Source organism: Dipodomys spectabilis, unplaced genomic scaffold, assembly GCF_019054845.1.
Source record: "Dipodomys spectabilis isolate Male_0828 unplaced genomic scaffold, ASM1905484v1 ptg000132l, whole genome shotgun sequence".
Lineage (NCBI taxonomy): Eukaryota > Metazoa > Chordata > Mammalia > Rodentia > Heteromyidae > Dipodomys > Dipodomys spectabilis.
The window spans coordinates 3648020-3675796 of record NW_024870809.1 but is presented as its reverse complement, the minus strand read 5'-3'; the positions used below and the strand labels follow the sequence as shown (position 1 = coordinate 3675796).

Here is a 27777-nt window from a genome sequence, read left to right as displayed (position 1 = left end):
TGATAAGAGCTATGTGTGGTAGCACATGCCTGTTATCCCAAGTGATTAGGAAGGATGAATAGGAGGATCATGGACCAGGGCAAAAATGAGAAACCCTATCCGAAAACAACAGAAAAATGCATCTCCCCATGTAGGCTTAAGTGGTAGGGTACCTGCCTCGCAAGCATATTACCTGAGTTCAGACACCAGTATTGCCCCCAAAACCAAAAAAATAGAAAGAAAAGCCAAACATATAGAGCCTTAGGAATTTGAATTAATGTATGGCAGGTGAATCTGGGTTTATTCTGGTGACTGGACTGCTACTACTCCAGGGCACAATGGTATTGGTGATCCCCATGGCAGAGTATGGTGAAGCGTTTCTCAGGGTTATGAAGAGGGAGGAAACAAGGTTCATATACCTAATACCCGGGCAGTCTGACTCAGCATAACTTAACCACTATTTCTTTCCATTCTAAAGATGACATTGACTTGAATGTGTGAAGAAATATAAAAGCAAACAAACCAATAACCCTCTGTAGTTTAAAGCATTTGTATTGCTTTTGACTTTGCTCTTTAAAAAGTTTTAAAGTTTACTGTAAGTAGTTGTACAAAGGGGTTTCCATTCAACATTCAGTTGTTTATGAATACATGTAAATCAATGTCATACCTTTCATCAGTCTCTCCATCTCTCCTAACACTACCGTCCCCTCAATTTATGTATACATTATGACTGTAATTGGCCACTCTTCCTCTCTATTCATCTATCCTCCTCCCCCTTGACCTTTACCCCAGCAAAACATCCTGGGTCCTTTTGAGGGCCTTTAGTTGCTTACAACATTAGGTTGGAGGAAGGTGCCTTGGGGCACTGACTGTGTGCTATTTCATGGGAAATGCTACCACCACACAAACCACCTGTCCCCTCACATACCACCACACTTAGAACATTCATTGCTCATTGTGACGTGCATATATACAGATAGTGTGCAGTGTATCTTGATGAAGATCACTCTCTCTCTCTCTCTCTCCACCCTCCTATACCCAAAGCAATCTCACTAGGTTTCATTGTTCCATTTTCACAGATGTACATAAGATATTGAGATCATAGTCAACCTACTTTATCCTCTCTGTTTGTCCTCGCTCATCCCACTAGGTCCACATCCTAGACAGGACCTGTTTCATCTTTATGTATGGGAACTCTTTAAGACATTTCACCCCACTTGTGGAAGAACGCCACTATCACACCTCTAGCAGCTCTGTTCACATGGATCTCACTCCGTACGCATATGCATAAACACGGGCGCGTGCACGCACACACACTCATACACACACACACACACACACACACACACACACACACACACAAACACGAGCATCACACACACACAGGAGCATCCTTTCCTTTTATGGGGCAAAGTGCTAAGGGAGAAAATCCTTTTTCCTCTCCCTTCCTATGGGTCCTATTCCTCCATGTCTGGTTCACTGTGTACCTGTCGATTCCACAATCACCTACAGAGGACTCACCTCCCTCCATTCCCACTGACCCCCTTCTCCCCTTTTCCTTCCTTTCCCCTCCCCACCAGCACAGAACACCTAGAAATGCATATGAGATGATCTGGATGGATTTTGTTTCATTTGTGTCCCCATTGGAATAACATGTGCTGGGACAAGGCAGATCACCTGCCAGTTGCCAGGGCAGTGGAGACCTTAGAGATGGTCCCAAGGATCAGCCCTGGCCTGGCTCTCACGTTAGTGACTGCCTAGATGGAGTCTAAGGGGAGTGACTTTTCTTGTTCTTCTGGTCCTTTGACGTCTTGCTTTTACACAGGCGCTTATTAGGGAGGGGACCACAGGTTGGTGCTGGTCCTGTCTCTGTCTTGGACTCGGTTGTATCAGGTCTGTTGGTGCCCATTGCTCTCCACTTTCCACGCTGGCCCTGGCGCCTGAGACGACCCACCACAGCAGGTGTTGTCGGGGCCTGGAAGGACCACAGGAACCTTAGACAGGCATTGATGGAGAGGAGAGTGTGGAGGGGACATAGGAACAGGGCATTCACAGGAAGGGGTGAGGGCTGAGACCATTCTGTGCCAGGGGGGGCCAGGGAGGAGCCTCTTGGGCGGAAGGGGTCAAGGGGAACAAGGGTCCGACCTTGTGTGGGTCACCTCACCTTCCCTTTAGACCCACGCGGACACGAGGCCTTCTTCTTGTTCTTCCCGCGTTTGTTGAGTGGCCCTCGCAGGAGTGAGGACCCCTCCTGGGTAGAGGTGGCAGCAGCCATTCCCTGTGGGATCTTGGTTCTGGCCATCTTCCTTTCTTCTCTGCCTGAAGCCTTCTGACCTCCAGGCCTTGGGCCACTCCTATATATACTCGCCCTCCCTCCCCAGGACAGGTGGCCACGCCCCTAGTCATTGTTAGGTCAGCCTGCCACTCCCAGCCAGCCAATCACCGACCAGGGCGGGGCTCCCACATCATAAGCACTATCCTGACCCCGGTTGGGGTGGGATTGAGGGCATATGTAGGGGAAAGAAGGAGAAGCATCTGGAAGGATTTGTTGGGGCAAAGGAAGTATACTTTACTACTTTTTTGTGTGCTGGTGCTGGAGCTTGAATTCAGGGCCTAGACTGTCTCTGAGCTTCAATACCCAAGGCTAGCTAGCACTCCATGCCTGGAGCCAAAGCTTTTTAGTGGTTAATTGGAGATAATGGTCTCTCGCACTTTGCTCCCTGGGTTGGCTTCAAACCAGGATTTTCACATCTCAGCCTCCCAAGAAGCTAGGAATACTAGGATGCACCACCATCACTACTCCTTTTTCTTTTAAGAACTTTTAAATTGTTCCTATGCATGTGATATACAGAGGGATTACTGTTTCTTAAGTCAGGTAGATTATTTTCTTTTGGACAGTGCTACCCCTTCCCTCATTCTCTCCCAGCTTTCACCTCCCATCCCCACCGACACATTGTGTAGTTCATTTTCAACAAAACTACTACTTTAAAACAAATTATCTTTTAGTAGTTGTGCAAAGGAGTTTAAATTCAACATGTCAGTTTATGAGTGCAAGGCATCTTGATCAATGACATCCCTCCACCATTATTCCTCATCTTTCCCAACTCCATCCACCCTCTCAAAGTCCCTGGTTCCATTTTACACACATCTATACATGACATAGGACTGCATTAACCCAGCCTTACTATCTCCATTCATCTGGCTCTACTCCCTTTTACCTCCCAAGACAACACATGTTCCAGCTTCCTGGTATTCATTTTGTTGAACTGTAAGTTGTTTATGTAAGTTGTTTCTTTAAAGGAGTTGTACCACTGGAATCTCCCACTGCATATTACATATATATATATATATATATATATATGTATATATGTATATGACCCCGTATGTTTTGTCATACATGTTTATAATTTATATCTAGCTTCCACATATGAGAGGAAACATCTAACCTTTGAATGCTTTTGAGGTTTTTTTTGTTAGAGGATGTTTTATTGAAATATTTTCTCTTGTACTTCTTACCTTGCTGGCCATTCCACGGTACCACTACTGATGTCATCTATGGTATTATAAGGTTGACAGCCATCAACATGATAGTCCATGGAGTGTGCATTGCCCAGAAACTCTCTAATAGTTCCAGAAATTTCTCTGGCTCAAGATCAGTGCTGAATTCTGCCTGGCAATGTTGATGATCTTATGAGATACAATGTTTTCACTATGCTAAATATTTTTATGTCTTTTGGTGGCTCTTTGAGGCTTTGCTGATCAGGACAGAGGCAGAAGGTACCACCTGAATGGGGACCTTTTTATTCTGAAGGGGAAGTTTCATCATAATCTTCAGAGCTTCTATTACTTGTTGCCTTAGAGATGTCATTACCAGCTTTTCCTGAGACAGACACAGGGCCCCAGTCTTGGGGGCCAGGGCAGATGTGAGGCTAACTTCACCCACCAGTTTGCCTCAGGTACATGAGTTTGAGCTATTGGGTTTGAACTTGGGCTGAATGCTGAGGTAGCTGTTGTCAGATCAATCTGGATCCTGGACAGGAAAAGAGTTGACTTTTATTTGCATCAAAGTCTGAAGTATTCCTTGGAGAATAAGGATACCTCTCACTAAAAAGATATTTGTTTATGCACATTTAAGTGCTAGCCATTAATTGTGCAGGGTAGAAATTCAGTTCTTTTGGGAGAGCTATGGTATTTCATAGACATGTTTTATGAACTAGGGTAAAAGGAAGTCCATGGGCTCCCTAATAATTTCTTTGTATCCAGCCTGAATAAATAAGTGCCTTTCCACAGCTGGAACTCCATTGTACCTATTCCATGCCTGTTCTTGAACTTCTGTACCTTAGTTTCCTTATCTGTCAGTTCAGGTCAATTATAGCTTCTACTTCACAGTACAGCTGAAATCATTAAATATTAACGTACTGCATTGTGCATAACACAAGTCATTAATATCATTGGATATTAAGTGACAAATGTGGATTCTTAGCCCCATTTGATTACCTTCTTCCTGTTATTTTAGTCATCTTATTTTGCCTCTCTTTAGTCTCATTTTGCCTCCCACACTTCCTCATTACCTGTTCTCTTCTCTGTTTCTGGCTGCCATAAGCACCTATACCTACTTTAGTACAGTTTAGCCCCACTCCCACCCTGCCCACCTCAGGTAGAAAACTCAGAATAGGCAGAGCAGCCCTCAGAGGACACACTCATGAGGATAGAAAAGAGACCGTGGCTAAGGCTTTGACACAGGTACAGAGATTTGTCATAAGAGGTCCAGAAGCTGGGAGGCTGACATCATCAGTTTGATGTTGGGTTGGAGCAACAGTGGGCACAACAGGCTACAAAGGCAAAAGTTATTCACACTGGACGAGACTAGACTAAGTCATCATTCAGAAGGACAAAAAGGGACATGTGCCAGTCTTGATCCTGCTACCACCCATTATCAAATGGTTTATAATAGCAGTGGCTCCATGCCATACGACACGTTATATGTTCGTGGTTTTGTAGGGGTAGTGAGCCTTGGGTTATCATGTGGCTCTATAGCCACAGATGCCATCCATATCCATGTTCTCAAGCAACTCGATTCAAAATACTTAATTCCTTCTTTGTTGAACATGCATAAATTTTTGTTGTTACAATTTTCTAAATAATTCACTGTCACCAATATTTGCATAGTATTTTCAGTGTATTGATTGTTTTACATATTCTAAAAACAAGCTGTAGGATGTGCATAGGTTATACACAGCACTGTATCATTATATCTAAGGGTCTAGGACATTTGCATATCTCTATACCTGGGTCAAAGCTGCTCCTGGAACCAATTCTCCACAGATACCTAGGAGGGCCAACAGTAGACTGGCTAATAAGTTCTAGAGCAGCCTGCTTGGATTTGAATTCAGAGCCTGTCACCAATGAGTTATGTTCCCCCTCAGTGTGTTGGTTAACCTCTCTGTACCCAGGTTTGTCATCTCTAGCATGGAGATAAATCAGGATAATATAGTATACTTCAATAGTTTCAAAATGTTAATGACCATTCTTGGCACATATTCTTCCACTATATGTCTCAGCTGTGTGTGTGTGTGTGTGTGTGTGTGTGTGTAAACATTTAAAGTTATACAATACTCATAATGACATCATTATTTCCATGTTACTTATGCAACACTATGGTGGGAAGTTATATGGTTTGCCAATGGCCATAGGCTTGTTGAGTAGCAGAGTAAAATCTTGAATACAAGTGTGACAGGCTTCAAAATCCCAGCTGCCACTCCATGCTTAACTGAGGCATATACTTTGCTTGCTAGAAGAGCTGGAAGGGAGGGAAAGGCAGGTAGGACTGTGAATACAGGTCAGTACTTGACCAGCAGAACCTGAGAGGGGGTGCGGGACAGATGGACTACATAAGGGTGCACTGGGACTAGGGACCACAGGCCCTTAGCCCAGTTTAGTCGTGTCTGTGGACAGAAGCCTGGTTTCCTAGGCCTATTACAGGAAGAGATCAACTAGAGAGCTGAGCATTCCTGAGATTTCATCTTCCCTGTTTTGCTAGGGGACCTGAGTGGAGGCAATGAACCCTTTTGTGCCTCAGGTTGCTCATTTGTCAAATGAGAGACATCAAATAGGCCATAGATGTAAATACATTTGCAAAGCATAAAAGCTGTATCTAGATTGAAAATAATGGAATCCTCCTTGACCATGTTACTAAGGGTCCTTACTTCCTTTTGGAGCCCAGTGTCAGAGCCCACATGCAAATCTGACATATTCCACAGAGACAGATGGAATCATGGCCATCTCCTTGTCTGGGTTCTTAGATTCCCCTCCGTAGAAATAAAGAAACCACTAAGCATCATCTGGGTCCCTGGAAATTTTTCATTATATGTGGATTTCTGTTTTCAAGAGCCAGAGCCACGGTCTATATTCAGGGTCCACAGTTAGCTTATCCCATTCCAGGGTCTCTGGCTTGTTTTGGTTGCAACCCTGGGTATGAGGAAAGCTGGGGCTCCTGTGCTTGCAGGCCTGTAACCACCTCCTCTCATCAGCTTACAGTCTTTATCCCCCTGGCATCATGGTGAAAAGAGAGGCAATGGATGGCTTTCTCTTGGGAGTCCTGTCTCTTTGAACTTGCCTGGGATCTCGTGTGTGTGTGTGTGTGTGTGTGTGTGTGTGTGTGTGTGTGTGTGTGTCTGACTACAGGATGAAGTCTTCCTCATAAGGACAGTATCTTGGCAGCTGCCAGATTCCTATTTTTCCACAGAATTGAGTTAGCCACTCAGCCATTGCTATTTTCAGACTGCAGCTGAGTTAATTAACAGGATATCCTAAGCCTGGTCAAAACACTCATCAGATTTGGTAGACCAGGCTTCCATTTTGAGGTGGCTGAAACTTGAGGTGAGTGAGGTGGACTTGGTGTGAATTTGTGAGGGTCAAGTTCTTTTTGGCAAGCAATGCTTCTGTTGGCCTATGTGCTGGGCTTCACTTGAAGACCAAGAAACTCTAGACTAACACACAAGTGTTTTCATTCCTAGAACTAGACCTGATTGAATTTAGTGGTCCGTTATTTTACCATCTGAAAAACAAGGATAATAAACTCTCCTTCCTATGTTCTTCATGTCAAATTAGAAATAAACTTAAATAGTCCTCTGTCTGCTTGCCAAGAACAAGAAGTAATGTAAGATGGTGTTTTAGTTTTTGTAAAATACTATTATTATTTTGCTGGTCCTGGGTCTTGTACTCACGGGCTAGGTACTGTTCTTGAGCTTTTGTGCTCAATGCTAGTCCTCTACTACTTGAGTCACAGCTCCATTTCTGTTATTTTGTGTGTGTGTGTGTGTGTGTGTGTGTGTGTGTGTGTGTGTGTATGTGTATATGATGAATTGGAGATAAGAGTCCAAAGACGTTCCTGCTCAAGCTGGCTTGGAATGGTTATGCTCAGATCTGAGCCTTGTGAGTAGCTAGGATTACAGGTATGAGCCACTGATGCCTGGCTGTAAATGTTTTTAAAAAGTCATTTGCTTATCAAGCCCCTGGCCTGTAATCCTAGCAACTCAGGAGGCTGAGATCTGAGGATCATGTTTTGCAGCCAGCCTGGGCAGAAATGTCTGGGTGACATTTATCTCCAGTTCACCACTAAAAAACTGGAAATGGAACTGTGGCTCAAGTGATAAAGCACTGAACTTGAGCTGAAAAGCTATAGAACAGCACCCAGGCCCTGAGTTCAAACTCTAGGACTGGTACACACATACAAAGAAAGTCACTTGTTCAATAATTTTGGGAACCCCAGAGAAACAATATTAAGTAGGTTTCTTTTCTTGGAGACCACTCATCATTACTATACCAATAAAGCATATGGAAAACCATGAAAAGGATATAGTATACAAGACTTTTCTTGATTATTTTTTAAAGATGGGGGGGTGGGTCTCACTATGTAGACCAGGCTGCCTTTGAACTTGTTATCCTCCTGCCTCAGCCTTCTAAATGCTTGGATTATAGATGTACCCCCATACCTGTCAACATTCCTTCAGTGTTTCACCAAACATTTGCAGCAGAGTATTTCTCAAGTTTGATAAGTGTAAGATATACTTTACCTGATGCCAGTGTGGGTCCTTCTTTCTTTAGTGGTGAAAGCCAGTGCCTAGGGTGGCTACAACATAGGTCTGATAAAAGGCGTTGAGGTTCACAGTCTGTCTCAGTGAGTCCTGCTCTGATATATCTCTCCATCTTGTCCCCACAGCTCCCCTTTGAACTGGAGGTTTACTATATTCAGCATGTCATGCTCTATGTGGTGCCCATCTACCTGCTTTGGAAAGGAGGTAAGGCCAGCAAACCACTTCCCTATGGCTCTCTCTCACACCTCACCTCTGCCTCTGTTTGGAGCACCATAAGCCCTTGTGTGCGTACCAAGAAGTTGAGCTGCTGTGTTGGGTGGGTATCTCCAGCATGCTTGATGTAGACTCCAGCACTGGGGAAATATGGGCATTGATACCAACTGTGAAGATTCCAGGCACTTTTCAGAACAATCTCTTAGGGATGACCATAGTACTGCTGATTGCCTGTCATAAGGCTTTGGCTTTGAGCTCTTGGTGATAACCTGAGGTTTGCATGGTATCCCTTTTACTGTGCCACTCTGTTTTGCCTGTGCCTTCCCCCTGCCTTAGTGTACAGTGTGGTGTAGTGACAGTAAAGCACTCAGTTCCTTCAGGAACAAGACCTTGTGTTCTTATTCATTGGTTCTATTATCTCAGACAATAGAGAGGTTAATGGAGGGCTAAGAATTGTGAGGACTGGAGGATTATGGGATTGGGGAAAGAACAAAATGGAAGAGCAGTATCTTCCACAAAAAATAATCCACTGCAAACTTGCATTTTGTCAAGAGATAGAGACTACTGAGTGGTAGAAATAGTCTGGAAAGGTAGCTGATCTGTTTGTGACATCACAATACCCTGTGAGTTTCCTCTTCTGCCATTGGAGACAAAGAAGGAGAGTGCCTTTTCTGCTTCTTGGAGGGCCTATAAATTGACTACATTCTCTTACAGTCTTTCCTAATAATCATTCTGCCCTGGGACTTTCCTGGGGGACTTTTTTTCTAACTCACTCTATGCAGTAAGGTTTCATTATTATTATTTTTTTAATCTCTCTACAAAATGACATGAAGGTGCCTCAGCCCTGGAACTCATTGGAATACAGTTTGGCTCTTCTGCTTCTGGTTATTCAGAAGATTTGCGTCCTGTGCCCTGGTTTCTGTCAGGACTCTTATTGTTTTTATTTTTATTTTTTACTATCTTTTACTTGTACAAAGGGGTTGCCATTTAACAAAAGTTTATGAATACAATATATCTTGATAAATGTCACCCCTTTCAACATTCTCACCAATCCCTCCCTGACCAACTGTTTCCCTCACTCTTCTTAATCTTGTAGGACATACATTGGATTCTTGACTGCATTCTTTCCCTTTTCTACTCTTCATTTGCCCACCCCTTTCCCCTTGACCCCCACACCACCTTTATAAAGTACCTACTTCCTAGTGTTTTGTTTTGCTTAGCTTTGATTTTGCCTGTCAGGCTTCTTTTCTATAAATGTTTCCAAATGTTCTTTAACACTACTTTTTACCCTTCATGGTCATGGTGGGGGGAGGAGTGTGTGGGGGGGGGGAGAGTGTCTCATGCTGTCAAAGAACACTTTCCTATAATTTGCTCTAAAAGCACTTTCCCCTGAGCTTTAACGAGAAGCTGACAGTCTAGCATCTGAGAGAGTTGGGCTGTTCCTAGTAATAGTCAGGTCTCCAAGATACACTCATTCTGAATGGACCCAAGTGGCCAGGTTGGTCCCTCCCACTCACCTGTTCCTGGTTTCTGATCTGTGTTATGGGAATTATGGCCAGATCTGCATGGCTGTCATTTTAAACCTGTTTCTACTCTGAGGTCACCATAAAAAGCTCTCCAATAATTGAGCTAGACTGGTCTGACATGGAAAATACCAAGTAGCCATCCATCTTCCTCCCCCTCCAAAACTCTCTGGGAAGGAATACTCTCCAGACAAGGCTGATTCCAGCCTCTAAACACAGCTAATTCCTCAGCAACATTCTGCTGGATGGAGGGAAAGGAGATGAAGTTGGGATTCTGTCTTCCTTTCAAACTATTCCCTGCTCTTAGTGATTATTTCTCCTCCCCCTGCCTGATCCAGAGCAAAAATGAAAACCACAGTAAATATCAGTAACTACTTTTTATAGAGAGTATGCTATGTGTGAAATAGGTGTACTAGGCATGATTTGTCTCCTTCACTGTCCCAAATAGCCTGTTGGAAAAATCTTTCTCTACATAGGAGAAAGTCATGGCTTGTGAGTAACAGATCTGAGTTCAAAGTACAGGCTAAATTCCTACCCACATCAGTGTCCTTTCACATATGTGTACCGTCAGGAAGGCCAGACAGCTGTCTCCTAACCATATCAGACCAGGAGTCTTCCCTATCCCCTCATCTACTGCACCAATTAAACCATTCACTCAACATTTACTTGTTGAACAACTCCTGTCTCCTCTGTGCCAGGCACTTGTAGCAATAGGGAATTGGAAAACCTGAAAGACATAGACCTTCCATGAGTATTCTCTGTCTCTTGGGGATGATAAGCAATTATAGTGCAGCAGGGAAAGCACTGCAGAGAGTAATGTGGGAGTGGAATATCATTTTTCACAGCCTAATGTTCCTTTTTTTCATTACTATTTGTAGGAAGATAATTGTTTCTTAGAGTAGGTCCTGCTGGTCACCCAGGTTTCCAACTGGTAAGAGGAGAAATAGCAGCAGGAATGAGAGAGATGAGAGACATTATATTACTAATATCACATCCACACCCAAGCTCAGGGGAGGAATTAGCTGGCAGGAAAGGTAGAGTGATCTCATGGAGAGGATCTTTGATTTTAGACCCTGGGTAGGAGCATACACTATGCCCTAGAACTTGATGGCCCCCATCTTGGTCTATCTGGCCAGCTTACAGTTATTTTGAGGGTTTATTTCTCTTTCTAGCTCTTTGCTACCATCTAGTGTTCATTTAGAAATGATGAACATGGAGAAAATAATCTAGATTTCTTCCTAAGGCAAATTTCACCTTTAGTCTTAAGCCTTGGATCCTGCCATGAAGTAGTCTGAAGTGAGAGGTAAAAAGATAATTCCTTCATAAACCAAGAAAGTTAATAGTTTGAAAGTTCTATCTTCTAGAAGACTCTTGTCATTTTCCAGAAGCAGATGGCTTCGACAAAGTGTCATAGATATCTCATTGGTCTTCTTGTGTGCCTGTTTATTTCAGTAGCTTGAGTGAGGGAGTGATGCTGAATGGGAGTCCAATCCTTCTTCATTCCCTTGCCCCCTACATGTGACCTCAGGCCATGTGATGTCTCTTATCCACACTGTTCTCTTCTTTACCTACCTTGGCTTTTGTTCCCCATCTCTCTTTCCTTTCAACTGTTTGCCTTTGGCTGTGTAGATCTGGATTTCTTTTATGCATTGTATTATCACATTATTTATTTTTTCATTTTTATTGGATCTGGACAAATTACACTTTAATTATGTACAGGGAGCATAGCGATATTAGAAAGTAAACAATGTAGAATGATTATTAACAGGCTATATTTCTTGGAAACCACCCTCATCCTCACCAACATGTCTCTACAGAACACAGTCCTTCCTATGTCTCACCAAAAGTCTGCTCCTTCTGTCTTACAGGGTGCCCAGGGCTGTACAGTCTCCTAGACCATTGTTTTGCTTCAATTTCATGGGACAGTGCTTTCTCTTTCACCATTCTCTCTACCAGTATTTCTTCTTATCACTGTCACTTGACCTCTTGGTTACTTCTCTGGTACTTCTAGAAGTCTGTAGCCTGTTCTTCTCAATATTTACATTATACGTCAACCAGCACCTGTCTTCACTGAGAGACTTGCAGTGAAGCTCTGTAGTCCACCCCTAGCTTCTCAAGGTTCATGCTTCTTCATGGCATTAGCATCAGTACCCTACTCTTCACTCTCCTTGGCCTCATCTTCCCTCAAGATGACTCTACCCAAGATCATAAGCTGCTGTGTCCTTTCCTGGATCCAAATATCCACTCCTTTCAGCTTCCTTTCTACCTTTCCTTTCTTCACAATCAGTTTTTGCCTCTGTGACCAGTTACTGTAACTTTCCTCTCAGTAGCTCCAACTGGAATCAATGTTTCATCAGTTTGTAATGTACTTACTTTTGGCCTATTTGAAAATCTCTCAAGTCTTTGTGATTAAGGCTGCCACTAAATCTTCATGTCCTCTATTATCAGTATTGTTAATATGACTGATCATTTATTTCTCATCTTTGGTCAACTCCCACATACTTTGCTCTCAAAAGTCAGGTATAAGCCTTTTCTTCACACTTTAAGCTTCCTGACCACTGTATACAGACTCCCTGTCTTTACTTTTTCTCCCAGTCCTGGGACTTGAACTCAAGGGTTGGGCTCTGTACTTGACCTTTTATGCTCAAGGCTACTTCTCTACCATTTGAGACACAGCTCCACTTCCTGGGGGGGGGGCGGTTAGTGGTTAATTGGAGATGAGTTTCACAGACTTTCTTGCTCAGTCTGACTTTGAACTGTGATTCTCAACTCTCAGCCTTCTGATTTGCTAGGATTACAGGCATGAGATACTGGTGCCCAGCTGTCCCCTCTATTCTTAACAAATGACAGGAAATAGCAGTTTTCAGGTGGGAATTCCCTCAGTACTTCTCTCACCATCTATGAGCTTCTTTACCCACTTATATTTTTAGCTTCCTCCCTTCCAACTTCAAAGAAGTGATGGTGCTCCCATCCAGGGCTAAGTTCACCCTTCTCAACTTCCTTCGGAATCTCCATCCATCACATAGTCTCTTGTTTATTAGCTTTTTTCAACTCTCTTCATGACTTCCTTTTCAGACTATAAAGATGTTTCAGTCCTTCTTATTCAAACACTTTTCTCCTAACCCCACACAATGCTGTCTTCCTTTTTTCTCCTCAACCAAATATCTTAAAAGAGCTACCTCCCAAAGTTCAGCTCTTTGAGCAGAATGATTTTTGCCTTCTCTGTGTAGACATCTGTATTATTATGTATGGAATATATTGTAGCTACTCAGGAGGCTAAAGTCTGAGGATCCCTGTTTGAAATCAGCCCAGGCTAAAAAGGTCACAAGACTTTTATCTCCAATTAACCAGCAAAAGGCCAGAAATAGCAGTATGGTAGAACACCTGCCAAAAAGGTAAGCAAGAGCTGAAGGCCTCAAAGTCAAGCCCCAGTACGGGTGTGTGTGCACATGTGCATGCACAAGCACGCATGCAGGCACAAACACACACACAAATTAGGTTTGTTCTTTAGAGAACCTTGTAATCATGAAATCATGGCTTTGAAGAACTGGCTATTTAACACACTTTAAGAACATAGTGATTAAAGATGATTTAGCATAGTAAACCATTTCATAACCATTGTATAACTGTGAAAGACACTTGTGTAGATCCTCCATGTGACCGACCCTCTTTTCAGTTTCCTTGCCTTCCTGGGAACAGCGCTGCAGTCTGACATTCCCCTGTTCCATTAGGACTTTAATACAAATGGCCTGCTAAAAATTGCCAGCAAAGTCCATGTCACCAGACTAACCAGTCTTTAATATGAAACTCTGCTTGTCTTGTATTGCTGATCACTCCATTTGGAGATGTTCTGCTTCTAGGCCAGGTCCTTTTTGATTCTGCTTCCCTGACTACAAGTCTCCTTTGCAAGTTTTTCTGAAGTCGTCTAAGATGTGTCCATTTCCCCAGACTTCTGCAGTATGCTCACCACTCCAGCCCAAAATTCTCTGACAGTCACTTGTATTTTCATGGTTTAACTATCCATCTATTACTTGATCACCACTCCACCACTCACCATCTTTACCTGAATGTCCATAGCACACCACAGACACATCCTGTGTTACCATTCTGCATGGCTCAGCATTGGCCACTAGAGGACTCTAATGAATAAATGTTAGATACCACTCTGTACTTGCTAAGTCAGATGGGGGAGAAATATATGAACCAACCACAGGAATGGACAGGTCCATTGAGAGGAATACTCTAAAGGAAAAGAATAGGCTTTTGTGAGAGATTAGATCAAAACAAGCTAACTTAGCCTGGGAACTTTGGGGAAGTGACATTTAAATGAGATTAAAAGAATGATTAGAAGAATTAGGGTAGGTGAACACTTGCTTAGATGGGGAAAATGTACTGGAGCAAGGGAGAGAGCAAGTAAGGGAAATGTGGGAGGTGCGCCTGAGCCTGAGGGGGCCACAAAGTGAGATCTGAAGGGCTTTAGAAACCAAATCAGAGTGTCACCTTGATTCTAAAGCAGTTGAAAGCCAAAGAAGGTTTTGAGAAAGGGCTCAACTTCAGCTTGCAGTTGAAAAGTTTAATCCTTTCTTGTAAATCCAAGGACACTTACAAATTTTATAAATCTTAGTTCAAACTGTAAAAGGTAACAAGGAAAATGATAATAAGGAAATGCCCCTCCCAGCCCCTATTTCTTCCATTAACAGAGCTTTCCTCCCTGCAGTTCAACTCCTGGCAGCCCTCACTTTGTTTTTTGTTTTTGGGTATCCTCCCATATAGAGTGTTCCCCCACTGTGCATATAGTCCCTGGCTCCTGGATTCAATCAACCTTGATTATATTCAAAACAATGTGTCTGTACTGAACATGTGCAGACTTTTTCTTGTTATTCCCTAAACAATATACTGTAACACCTATTTATGTAACATTTGCATTATAATAGTTCAGTGTGTAAGTAACTAGAGATAATGAATTATATGGGAAGTTATGGGAAGGTTATATGTAAATGCTAGTCCATTTTAGGCAATGGCATGGGACATTTCCAATTTTGATATCCACATGGATTCCTTGAAGTATCCTCACAGATTACAAAGGAACAGCTATATAAGTAAAATGTTATTTATCTTTTCTTAAGACAGTCTAAAAAAAGCATATACTTGACTATCTCAGTGGTGGTGATGGTATGTGCTTGGCTTACCATAAAATAAAAGACATAAATTATATAGAAATGTAAAAATTCTGCATGGTAAAAATAAATCATGAACAAAGCTACAAGACAACAAAACTAGGGGAAAATACCAGTATATAAGGTTCTATTCATGATATTATGTATAAAGGCCTCTTGTGACTCAATTTATTTTCATGCCAGTACTCGGACTTGAACTTGGGGCTCATACCCTTGCTTGTCTTTTTTACTCACAGCTGGTATTCTATCACTTGAACCATACCTCAATTTCTAACTTTTTGTTGGTTAATTGGGGATGAGTGTCTTTTAGATTTGTCTGCCTGGGCTGGCTCTGAGCCTCAATCCTCAGATATTACCTTCCTTAGTAGCTAGAGTTACAAACAAAGCCAGTGGTGCCCATCCTGAGATTTAAATTTTTTGTGGGTCCTGGGGCTTGAACTCTGGGTCTAGGAACTGACCCTAAGCTTATTTTGCTCAAAGTGAGTGCTCTACCAGTTGAGCCATAGTACCACTTCCAGCCTTTTTGAGTAGTTTATTGGAGCTAAGAGTCTCACAGAGTTTCCTGCCCAGGCTGGCTTTGAACTACAATCCTTAGATTTCAGCCTCCTGAGTAGCTAGGATTACAGGTGTGAGCCATGGGTGCCCAGCTCAATTTTTTTGAAAAGACCTATTCAATAGACAAATAAGCACATGAGAGGAGTACATAGTTTGAGGAAGAGGAAAGCAAGTGGAAATTTTAGAAATAAAAAGAGTGACTGGAGGCTGGGAAGGTGGCTCAGTGGTAGAGCACTTGCCTTGCATGCATGAGGTCCTGGGTTCGATTCCTCAGCACCACATAAGCAAAAAGAAAAAAGCCAGAAGTAGCACTGTGGCTCAAGTGGTAGAGTGCTAGCCTTGAGCTGAAGAGCTGAGGGACAGCACCCAGGCCCAGAGTTCAGGCCCCATGACGGACCCCCCCCCCCCCAAAAAAAAAGAGTGACTGGGGTTGGAGCACAGTAGTAGACTGTATCTAGCATAAAGGAGATCCTGGTTTTCATTCTTGTATCAGACTCACAAAAATAGATTAACTATATAAAATGATATTTAGCTGAGAGGCAGTGGCTCATGCCTGTAATCCTAGCTACTCAGGATGCTGAGATCTGAGGGTTGCAGTTGGAAGCCAGCCTGGGTAGGAAAATCCATGAGAATCTTATCTCTAATTAAGCACTAAAAAAGCCATACATGAAGCTGTGGCTCAAGTGTTAGAGTACTAGCCTTGAGCAAAATAGCTTAGAGACAGTTCCCAAACACTGAGTTCAAGCTCCAGATTCCACACAAAAAAAGTCCTCTGTTATTATATCAATTAGAGCGTTTCCTATACTTTCTAGGTCTACTGTCTGGGGTCAAGCCTTCCTTGCCATCTCTTATTTCCATGATGACAATTAGTTCCCTGTGGTCTCCCTATCTCTAGCCTGCATCATTCCCTTGCCTTAATGATCAATTCTAATAGCTTCTGTTAGCTCTCAAAGCTATTTTCTTAATTTTTTTTTTGTGAAATGGTAGGGATGGAACCATGGCTTCCCACATGCTAAGCAAGTGTGCTATCTACCACTGAGCCCTTCCAAAAGCTAGTTCTGTAGGACCATAGTACTTTTTGGTTGGGACGTTCTAGTAGGTCTTCTTTGTCATCAGTGAACAAAAAGACCTCTGTCCCTCCTGTAATCTCTTTTTCTTTGCTGTATCTTCCTTGTCATCTGCACTCTGTAGATACTCTGATCCTTAGGCTCCCTGAGTTTTCAGGGGTGATTTTCATGCCTTTGGGCCCTTAAAATGCTTTGACTTATCCCAGGAATGTCCTCCAGGCAGGGGCTTAGCAAACAGTCATTTCTCCAAAGAAACCTCAACAGACTTATTTTCTAGGAAGCTCTGTCCTGTCCAGCTGCCTTGATCACCCCTGTTGTCCTTCTCACAGAGATCATGTGTTTCTGTATTTAAGTTTCTGAGGACATCAATTTATTTTTTGTTCTTGGCATGCTATGTAGGGTTGAATGAAGCAGTGAAAGACCTTCTGCTCCAAGATGGATTCAAACACCACTCATTGCATGTATGCAATTGAACATCTTTTTTTTTTTTTTGTCGGTCGTGGGGCTTGAACTCTGGGCTTGGGCGCTGTCCCTGAGCTCTTCAGCTCAAGGTAAGCTCTCTACCACTTGAGCCACAGTGCCACTTCTGGTTTTCGAGTGGTTTATTGGAGATGAGTTTCACGAACTTTCCTGCCTGGGCTGGCTTTGAACCGTGATCCTCAGATCTCAGCCTCCTGAGTAGCTAGGATTACAGGCGTGAACCACCGGCACCCGGCCAATTCAACATCTTCTAAGCCAGCTGTTACTGTCCATGTTACATGTCCTAGGTACTGGGTAAGCATTTTACATGAAAATCTCCATCTCGTTCAATCCCTAGACTGATGGGAGTACATTGACTGGGGTCCTTGACTTTGAATGAGTAAACAGAAATCACATCTTCATCTACATTATTAATCTACTCCAACTGAAATACAGGATTCTCTTTGCTACAAATGCTGACAGTACGGATAATTTCTTTTTTGCATTACTACCGTGCAGAAATCTCCAAAATATACTTGCCTCCACATTTAAGAACAGATAGTTGTGCTGGGAAGGTGGCTCAGTGGTAGAGCGATTGCCTCACATGCATGAGGTCCTGGGTTTGATCCTTAATACCACATACGCAGAAAAAAGCTGGAAGTGGTGCAGTGGCTCAAGTGGTAGAGTGCTAACCTTGAGCTAAAGAGCTGAGGGACAGCACCCAGGCCCTGAGTTCAGGCACCATGACAGTAAAAACAAAAACAAAAACAAAAAAACAGATAGTTGTATCTTGACATAATTGTTTTTCTTTTGTAATCATATATATATATATATATATATATATATATATATATATATATATATATTCTATGTTAAGAGTGGGTCTCTACTTCAAACTGCCCAAGGTATCTTCAGTACCTCAAAGGTCAGGATCACTTGATCAGGAATTCATCCTGGCATATGAAATGAGGCATTCTGGCTTCATCATCATGCCATAAAATGGCTAGATTTAGATAGACTGCGGGTTCACACTTGGTTCTACCAATTGCCAACTAGTCATTGCACTTATTTCATTGCATCTGTGGTCTCTTGTAAAAGTGAGGCATGTTGAACATCATGGAGCCAATGTGTACATGACATTATAGACCAAGGCCTGGCACTTATATTTTGGTTTCCTTATTGTTATTACTACAGTTATTTTTGGCTGGTATTGGGGCTTGAACTCACACTGTCACACTGTCATTCTCTTTCTTGCTCATGGCTGATGTTCCAAGTGTGATACACACTTCTACTCTAGCATATTTTGCTGGTTAATGGAAGATGGAGACTAGCAGACTTCTCTGCTCAGCTCTTAGCCTGAGTAGATAGGATTACAGGCATGAGCCACTACCACCTGATCCTATTGTTACTATTAACCACTGTCCTATTGCCTCTCATTAATGGCACATGTGTCTTCTAACTAGACTGTGGGGTGCCAATGTTGGGATTACACCTTGCTTGTTCTAAAACCACAGCACCTGGATATACTGACTGCATGCTTGTCAGTTGGTTTTATAGTCTGACTTCCTTTCTTTCAGATACCCCTTTCTCCTTTGGGCTTTAGGACACTCCTGGTTTTTTTAGATCTCTGGAACAGTCTCCTTGGGTTCCTTTTCTCTGCCTGGTGCATAGGAGGTGGTGTGGTGCATGAGCTAATACAGGTGGGAGTACCACCATAGGTATTTCAAAGTAATGTGTCTACCTCTTCCAACTTGTCCTTTTTCCTTTCTTCCCATGTCCTTTTTTTTTTCTTTTTTCTTTTTGGTGGCTTCTCTCTCCATCTAGAACCACAATTATAGACCTAAGCAGCATTTGGGATTCATTTCTCTGCTTCATCCCCTCTACTGACTATTGACTCTGAAGAGTCAAACTCTCAAGATTGCTAACAGATTTAGCCCTTAGTTTGCACCCTACCTCCTCTATCCTGTGCTTGTTGTTTCAGTCATCTCTGCATGTCTGCAGAGCCACTTTTCAAAGAGAAAGAGAGAAAGAAAGAAAAAGAAAGAAGAAACAAAAAAGGAAAGAAAGAAAGAAACAAAAAAGAAAGAAAGAAAGAAAATCTGATTAGATTTTTCTCCACCTCTTAAAAATCCCATCCAGGAAGCAGATCAGGCTTCTTTATATGCAATTCAAGACCACTTATTGTGTGACTTTTGTGTATGTCTGTCTCTGACCTGGTTTCCTATCACTTGGACTCCAGCTCCATCACTTTACCTTCTGAATGAACAAATTTGTGCACCCATTTTCTAGCTTGCCCTCTCCAGGGTCACACTAACTTCTCTCCCTGGGATCAGGCTGATTCTGTATCTCCTTGACCAGTTAACTCACAGCTGTTACCTTCTGTCTGGAAGCCTTCAACTCTCCTAGGCAGCCTGAAGTAGTTCTTCATGTGTCTGTGTCTTTTTCCTTATACTTAAATGCCTGGAGTAAAGCAACTGCCATAACGCATTGTCTGTGTCTGCCCACTAGGTGGCAGTAGTTGCATCTTTTTAATCTTGTTAGTTGCAGAAGATAACAATTAAAATGGGATGTTTATATTTTATTTTAATTAAATGAATTAATAACAACTGTTTATTAAATTAATAATTACTGTTATAATGAGGTAGTGTGTATTGATGAGGGAGACAGTGAAGTCCCTGGGCCTGGATGACAGGGTGAGATAGAGTATCACTAACAGAAGGAAGGGCACACTAAAAGGAGCCTGTTTAAGGAAATTTCTTCTTCATCTGTTCTGGATATTATTTAAAAATGAAAAAATTAGATAACTTATGAACAACCCTTGTATTATTCACAGTTCTGGAGGTTATGAAGGCCAAGATCATGGCCTCAACCAACTTTTTTTTGTAGTACTGGCGAAATTGTTTTACTTGAGTTTGAAGTATTTTTAACTTATACAGATTAAGATGTCCAGCAGGATAGAATATTCTGGAGCTGTTCATGGGGTCTTGATCTAGAAGCCAACTTCAGTATCATTGATATATCAGTTGGGGATACATGATTTGGAGTAAGTGGGAGAGAAATAGGACTTGGAGAAACAAAGTAATAGAAGGACTGTGTCCTGGAAATGAAGGCAACAGAAATTTTCACCCACGAAGTAGTTACCAAACCATATGGGATCTGAGGAAAGCAGTTAAACCAGGCATCTGGAGAAGTAGGGACAAAAAGAAAGATGTGACAAGTACTAAGGATGATGTCCCCAGGTCAGGGAGCATTGTGGGCCCAGAGAAGAGGTTTTCTCTTTCCCTCCCCTCTACCTTATTTCTTCTTCCCTTTCCTTTCTGTCTTAGGGTCAGCCACATTCTGATACTAAGATGCAGGCCAGTAATGAGTGGGAAATTTTAAGGAACTAGGGAGAAAGCAAGTGAGTGAGTATATTATGAGGTGGTGACAGATGTTGAGAATGAAAGGATGACAAAGGGGAAAGGTACTGTGGAAATAGGATTTGTTGAATCTAGAGTCTGTATTGTCCAGTAGAATTCTCTATGATGATGGAAATATTCTATATTTTGAGCTGGGAGTGGTGGTACATGCCTGTAATTCCAACTTTTGAGACTCAGGCTAGACTAAATAGATCATAGAATTAAAAAAAATTAGAGGGAGGAGGGAATGGAAAGAGAGAAAGGAGGGAGAGAGGAAAAAATAAGAAAGAAAGAGAAAGGGAAGGGGGAGGGAGACAAAGAGCGGGAAGGAGAGAGGCGAAAGGAAGGAAAGGGAAAGGAAGAGAAGAAGAAAATAGTCACATGGTAGGCCATTGTAAATAGGTAATGCACGCACATGTCTGGTAGAGCAGCCTGAGTGGAGGAACAGAGAATGTGGCTTGGAGGCACCATTCAGTGTGAGGATTTTGTTAAGTATAACCTATAATGTTTCATGATCTACCAGTTGAGGAATGTTTGAGGTTTGTGACAGAGTTTTGTAATTGTGCCACCACTTTCCTGCTTTCATCTTTGATGAAGGACAAGTTGTCCAAGGAACTATGACGTAGAATGGAATAGAGGTACTTACTTGACTATCAGCTGAGAGCTCCCAGGGATACAGGTTACAGCTTTGGAGTGGACATCTAAGTGAGCTTTCTTTTCTGTACTCAAGAGAATCTAAGGTGGCCTGTGGTAAAGCAGGCTACACCTGTTCCCAATCCTGTCCAAGTTGTTGAGGAGCTAGCGAGAGAGATAAATAGGCTTGGCTGCCCAAAGATCCAGGCCCTACCGACATATGTAATAAGTACTGATACTGCCTCCTATGAAGCTAGACTCCCTGCTCACAAGTTCTGTGCTATTCCTTACTAGCTGTGTGACTTTGGCTAAGTTCCTTAGCTTCTCTGTTTCACTTTCTTCATCTGTACAATACAAAGAAGCAGCATTTTCTAAGTTTGTAATGAGCATTCAGTGAGATGATGTACACTTCCTGACACAAGGGGGCACTGTGTACAGCTTCTGCTTACCAAGATATCAAGACCCTGTCTGTTATTCAAATAAAATGGGTTTCAGCAGTTTCCTAGGTTCCCATCTTCAACAAGCCACCTGAGCTAGTGAGGGAGTAGGTAAAAGTGTGGAGATATGGGGAAAAGTCCCTTCTACCCATCAGGAAATTGAGGGGGCTTGTGCTAGAATTCAAGGTCAAGGGGTCCTAACTAGTGTGGAAAGACAGAAGGCTGGAGAAAAGCCGAGGAACAAAGGGATTATGTGAGGGTCAGAGGTCATGAGGAGGTCTAGGAGCATGCCCACTGTTGAAATGAGAATGTGAAGGATGGACATGTGGGAGCTGTGGTCAGATGATCCCAACCGAGGTGGGGCTTCTTGGAGTGATGACAGGTGGCCCATTGTATGTAGTGTGGTAGAGCTGACCCATAGAATGGAGGAAGTCCAAGGGACTATGAGGTCAGCACATTGGAAAGGGAGCCCACATGTGTGAGGAAATTCCTCCATAATGTTGGTGGAAAAAGGCAGGTACAATGTGGAAAGGAAGACTGTAATTCAAGTGACAGTCTTAGATGAATCTGATAGGGACCTGGAGGTCAGCAACATTAACACTGATCACTTGGAGAAGTAAATCTTGAAAGGAGAAAGGGGGAAATGTCAAAATCTGGAAGCAAGAATGGATGGCTAGAGGCATTTTCTTGTCCTCTCTGCAGTGGATATAGAAGGATCAGAAAAAGCAGCCTCTGTGCAGAGTGGTGTGATTTCCTAGGGAAGTAAAGCAGCTCCCATGACGGTGAAGTGGGGTGGAGAGTTGAGAAGGTCAGCAGAGGGGAAAGGTCTTGAAAGGTTTCTTGATGCTGACACTGGTTTTTCAGGTTTTAGCAGGATGGGAAGAGAGAGTACCTGCAGAGTGGCGAGCTACCGAGCACTCTGTTCTCATAATGCTGCTTGGTTAGTTGTGGTTGTTTTTACTTAGGCAGGGGAAACCACCTTCTTATTTTTAGTAACCCCCAACAGAAATGTGACACACGAATGCAGGCTGTGGCAGCAGCTCCATTAGCCATATCTGTGACTTTGTCATCACTAGCAACCACGACCAGCTTCCTGTTCCCTCAATACCGCTTATGTTCATCAGTGCTCTGAAATTGGCAGTGGCAGGATTTGCTGGCAGATCTCATGAAACAGAAAGAAACATTGTTACAAAAAGGTTTGAGTATTTTCATAACTGCTTTAACTGTGCTTCCTCTGCAATTCTTTGCCTTTCATTTTATGTGTTTGAGACATACGTGCATACAATAAGAAGAGAGTCCTTCCATCCATTTAGCCTCTTTCTGACTGGAGGTTTCTGGAAAATCCCTCTCATTTTCACTAGACGGCGCTCCAGTTTCAGAATTGGTGATCAACCCTCTACCCTAGACACCAAGGAAGGTTGTTTTGAAATACACGCAATTCAGCTGTCCTTGGGGGTCTTTTCGGGAAACTAGGGTTTGAGAGCCCTACTGTGGTTTGGTATGGGCAGACCACTTTTCTCTTGAGTGGGCTTTCAGCTTCTCTCCAGGAGAAGAATTGGGCTGGAGCCCCTGCCCTGTTCATTTCTCGGAGCAGTTAAAGCCAAAGCACTTTGGATATGGACAGCTTCAAGACCGGCCCCTGAGGTCATAGTGACCTCAACATCCAGGTTGCCATCCCACTTCTCCTCCACCCAGGAGATTGCATTATCTCTCCTGTCTAGCTAGTGTTAAGGGAGCTGTGAAAGTTCTCCTCCTACATCACCTTCCCTGCTGTAGACAGGTGAGAACAGAGGAAAAGTGAAGGAACTAAACTAAAACCTAAAGGCTCCTGAGAGGTGAGTGTGTGAGAGATGAGCCAGAGACCTTTAAAAACTTGGCAAAGATCGGGCACTGGTGGCTCATACCTACAATCCTAGCTATTCAAGAGGCTGAGATCTGAGGCTCACAGTTCAAAGCCAACCTGGGCAGGAAAGTCTATGAGAATCTTTTTTTTGAGTGTGTCTGTTGTGGGGCTTGAACTCTGGGCCTGGGTGCTGTCCCTCAGCTCTTCAGCTCAAGGCTAGCACTCTACCACTTGAGCTACACTGCCACTTCTGGTTTTCTGAGTGATTTATTGGAGATAGGAGTCTCATGGACTTTCCTGCCCAGGCTGGCGTTGAACCGTGGTCCTCAGATCTCAGCCTCCTGAGTAGCTAGGATTATAGGCATAAGCCACCAGCACCTGGCTCCATGAGACTCTTATCACCAATTAACCATCAGAAAACCAGAGTGGTGCTGTGGCTCAAGTAGTAGAGTGCTTGCCTTGAGCTGAAGACCTCAGAGACAGTGCCCAGGCCCAGAGTTCAAGCCCCACGAAAGACATAAATAAATAAATAATTAAACAAAACAAACATAAAACCACCAAACTGGCCAAGGGCTGAGCCTTATTATGCAGGGGGGTGGGTAGGTGAGTATTTGAGGTCTTAGGCTGCTTACTGAGGAAGAAGTTACTGGGCTCAGCAATACTTTCCTACAAATCAGTGTCTCCTGTGTTGTCAGGAAACCTCACTATCAGGATCACTGTGGGGTGCTTGTGGCTCAGAGTTTCCAGAATCTATGCCTATCTTCAGGATTCCAATATCAGATGAGAGGGCCCACTACTTTCCAAGAGCAGTCAGTGATTCTCAAAAGTGTGTTCCCTGGACCAGCAGCCTCAGCTTAGCTCAGCAACTTGTTGTTAATGCAGATTCTAAGATACTAAATTTGAGGCCCCCTCCCCTGGCTGACTCAATCAGACCCTCTGGGGTAGGGTCCTCTGAGCTATGTTTAACAAGCTGCTTGGCAGCTTTTGGTGCATGTTCAAGTCTAAGAGGCTCCATCCTCAGGGATTCTGGTATAGACTGAAATTTAAGCCTCATTGCCTCAAATGATCCAGGGGTTGGCTTCTCCCTGCTTAAAGCTCACCAGGGACTCTGCTCATACTAAGTATATCACATGCTTGTGGTACAGTGGTGTGTTACATTTAAATAGCCCTTCTCTCCAGGGTATCTTCATGCTCTGTTAGCTTTTCTATTCTTACATTGCTGCTGCATGATAGGGAGGACCTGGGCTTTTCCTACTAGAGGGCCACTGGTGCTTAGAGAGCATTTGATTCATATAGAAGTCACCTAGCAGCTTGGGAACAGCAGAAGCTTGCAGTTGGGTCTTTGGACCTCAGTACTTTCGCTATGCCAGGCCCACTTGTTGGATTTTTTTATTGCCATCCCAGGACCCTCACCTTATGCACCATTGGCAGAAGGCTAGCTCTGTGACCCTCGTGGGCTGAAGGTATACCTTTGAGATGTTTTAGTCAGAGGCTGAGTGGCTAGTGCTCTAACTAGGTATTTTAGTGGTGAAACGTGGCCTGGTTTCCACTAGTTTCCTGTGCCTCAGGATAGGAGGTTGATTAGATGGACCTCCATTGCAAACACCCAACGTTCTTTATCTGGGTAGGCGATAAAGAGCCTGGGGGTTGTTTGGTCCAATGCCTGGATGAAGGGAAAGTTAACATGAAAATGCACTCAGTAATCAAGAACAAGGAGTCAAGTAGATGCGAGCTACTTGGGGTTATGCCACACAGAAATATCTTCTAGATAACTAAATCTCTGCTAGTCAGTTTTTTCTGTGTGATAAGTACCTGACAAAACTGAAAAGGAGATTTCAGAGGTTTCACTCCAAAGTCAAGTTTGACTTCATTTTTTCTGGTCTCTGCTGAGGCAGAGCAAATGGCAGAAGGACAGGTTGGAACAAGGCTGCTTACCTTATGGCGGCCAAGAAGCAGTGAGACTGGTAGAAGTGGCTCGGACAAGGTATGTCTTTCCAGGACCCACTCCTAGTGGCCTACCTCTTTCAACTAGTTCCCTCCTTCCTATCATGCCATCAGATTGTGAATCCATCAGTGGAGTAATCCATTGATTATGTCCAATCATTGATTGTGTTCCAATCATCTTTTAGTGACTGGACTCATTAGCTGCTATCAAGCCGTCATGGGGGACAAACCATAACAAAGGCTATAAATAGAGATGTCTTATTTAGAGAGTACTAAAAATGGAATGGATTCATGACCAGGAGCTAAACAGGGCATTTTCCCCTTGTCTCCAAACCTGAATGTTCTCCAGTGTTCTCCATTCTTTTGAGTATCATCACCACCCACTCATTACCTGCAGCTCCTCGCTGCTCTCCTGACCATTGTCTTTCAGTATGCAGCCATATGGCAAACTCTGGCCTGTGCTGTTCACTGTATGCTCTGAGAGCTGTGGAGTGGGGGAGGGGGAATGCACAGGCCTGAGTCCTGTTCAGATCTTCTGCATCCAAGCCCACATTTAAATATTTTTTTCTGGCACTAGGGCTGGAATTCAGTGCCTGGGAGCTGCCCCTGAGCTTTTTTACTCAATCCTAGTTCTCTAACCACTTGAGTCATAGTTCCACTTCTGGCATTTGGGTGGTTATTTGGAGATAAGAGTTTCAGACTTTCATATCCAGGCTGGCTTCAAACTGTGATCTTCAGATCTCAGCCTCCCATGTAGGATTACAGATGTGAACCACAAATGCCTGGCTCAAATGTGCATTTTAACAAGATCCAAAGGCAAATTGAGATGTCCAAGATATCTAGTGGAATAACCAGAATTCTTCTGGAACTGGCCCTCACCCTCTCCCTGCCCTCTCTCCCACATGGGAAATCAGCAATTCTGAATTGTATGAAGCTCCAGAGCGTGCTGGCCTGCTCATGCCATTCTTTCAATGAGTATCTACCAGGTCCCTGTTTGTGTCAGGCAGTGTTACCAGGGAGAAAAAGCCATGAGCACAACAGCTATCCAGGCTCTTAAAGAACTGACATTTCACATGGGAGGAGAGCAAGAGCAAAGAGGTGGCAAAGCAGTGTAGTAAGTCAGATGACTAGTGCCCAAGAGGAAGAGAGAAAGCAGAGTAAGCGGCAGAGTTGCCAGTTGGATACAGAAGGCTGCAATTTTGAGTGAGGTCACTTCATTTCCAGGGAAATTTTTATTCCAAATGTGGCATATGAGCAAAGGCTTGCCACTTGCTCTCAGGGGGAAGGATATGCCAAGAAGAGGAAATAAGTATAATGGCCCTAGGCAGAAGTGTTCTGCTAGACTGTTCCAGGAACTGCAAGTAAGCCAATGTGACCAGAAGCACATAAAAGGTGAAAGTAGTAGGACCGAAAATCAGTGAGGTTAGCCAGGCGCCAGTGGCTCACGCTTGTAATCCTAGCTACTCAGGAGCCTGAGATCTGAGGATCGCGGTTCAAAGCCAGCCTGGGCAGGAAAGTCCATGAGAGTCTTATCTCTAATAAACCACCAGAAAACTGGAAGTGGTGGTGTGGCTTAAGCGGTAGAGCGCTAGCCTTGAGCTGAAGAGCTGAGGGACAGTGACAAGGCCCAGAGTTCAAGCCCTACAACCGGAAAAAAAAAAAAGAAAGAAAATTAGTGAGGTGGGGCAAATCATGAGGACCCTGTAGACCCTTGTAGGGATTTTTTTTTCACTTACTTGCTTGAGTGATGGGAAGAAACGAACATTTTGAGCAGAAGACTGAAATGCATGCTGTGCTTTAAGTTTTTAAGGTTCTGGTTGCAATGCTGACATTACATTGTAGGGGCAAGGGTAGAAGTAGGGAGACATGCAAGGTCTTTCTGGAAAAATCAAGGAGGTGGATGATGTTGGCTTAGTCTAGGTGTGGCTGGTGGTAGAGGCAACGTTAGACATTACATGGATAGCCATTTATTGAGAGAAGAAAGATGAAGGGCTTTTGTGGCAGTTGATTGCTTTTTGTGCTGTAAGTAGAGGGTGCTATTTCAATGAACTATTGTTGCATACAGCCATTCCTACAACCTACTGACTTAACAGTGACATTAGTTCTCTGTTGCATGACTAAGTTATTCTTTGCTATACATTGAATGTTTGTGCCCATCCAAGATTCCTATGTGAAGCCCTATCACCCAGTGTGTGATGCTACTTGCAAATGGGTTAGATGAAATCACAGGGGAACCACCTAGCAATGGAATATAATGCCCTTATTGGAGTAACATCAGAGAGCTTGTGCTCTCTCTCTTTCCCTCTCCCTCCTTTCTCTCTTTCTTCCCCTACCCTGGTGCCCTCTCCCTCATGTAAAGAGGATACAGAAAGAAAGTGGTCCTTACCACAAACAAACTGTCCTAATGCCTGAACCTGGTTTGAATTGTTTTAGATGTCTCATTGATCAAAACA

General features: G+C 43.3%; 1 protein-coding gene across 5 annotated transcripts in view; it reads left to right on the top strand.

Annotated features, from left to right (window-relative positions):
* Tmem164 (transmembrane protein 164) overlaps window positions 1–27777 on the top strand; it is a 174011-nt gene that overhangs the window by 131439 nt on the left and 14795 nt on the right. For all 5 annotated transcript variants that reach the window (XM_042690040.1, XM_042690034.1, XM_042690035.1 and 2 more), the window contains one exon: window positions 8201–8279. In XM_042690040.1, the coding sequence (XP_042545974.1) occupies window positions 8201–8279 (79 nt within the window). The remainder of the gene's footprint in view (window positions 1–8200; window positions 8280–27777) is intronic.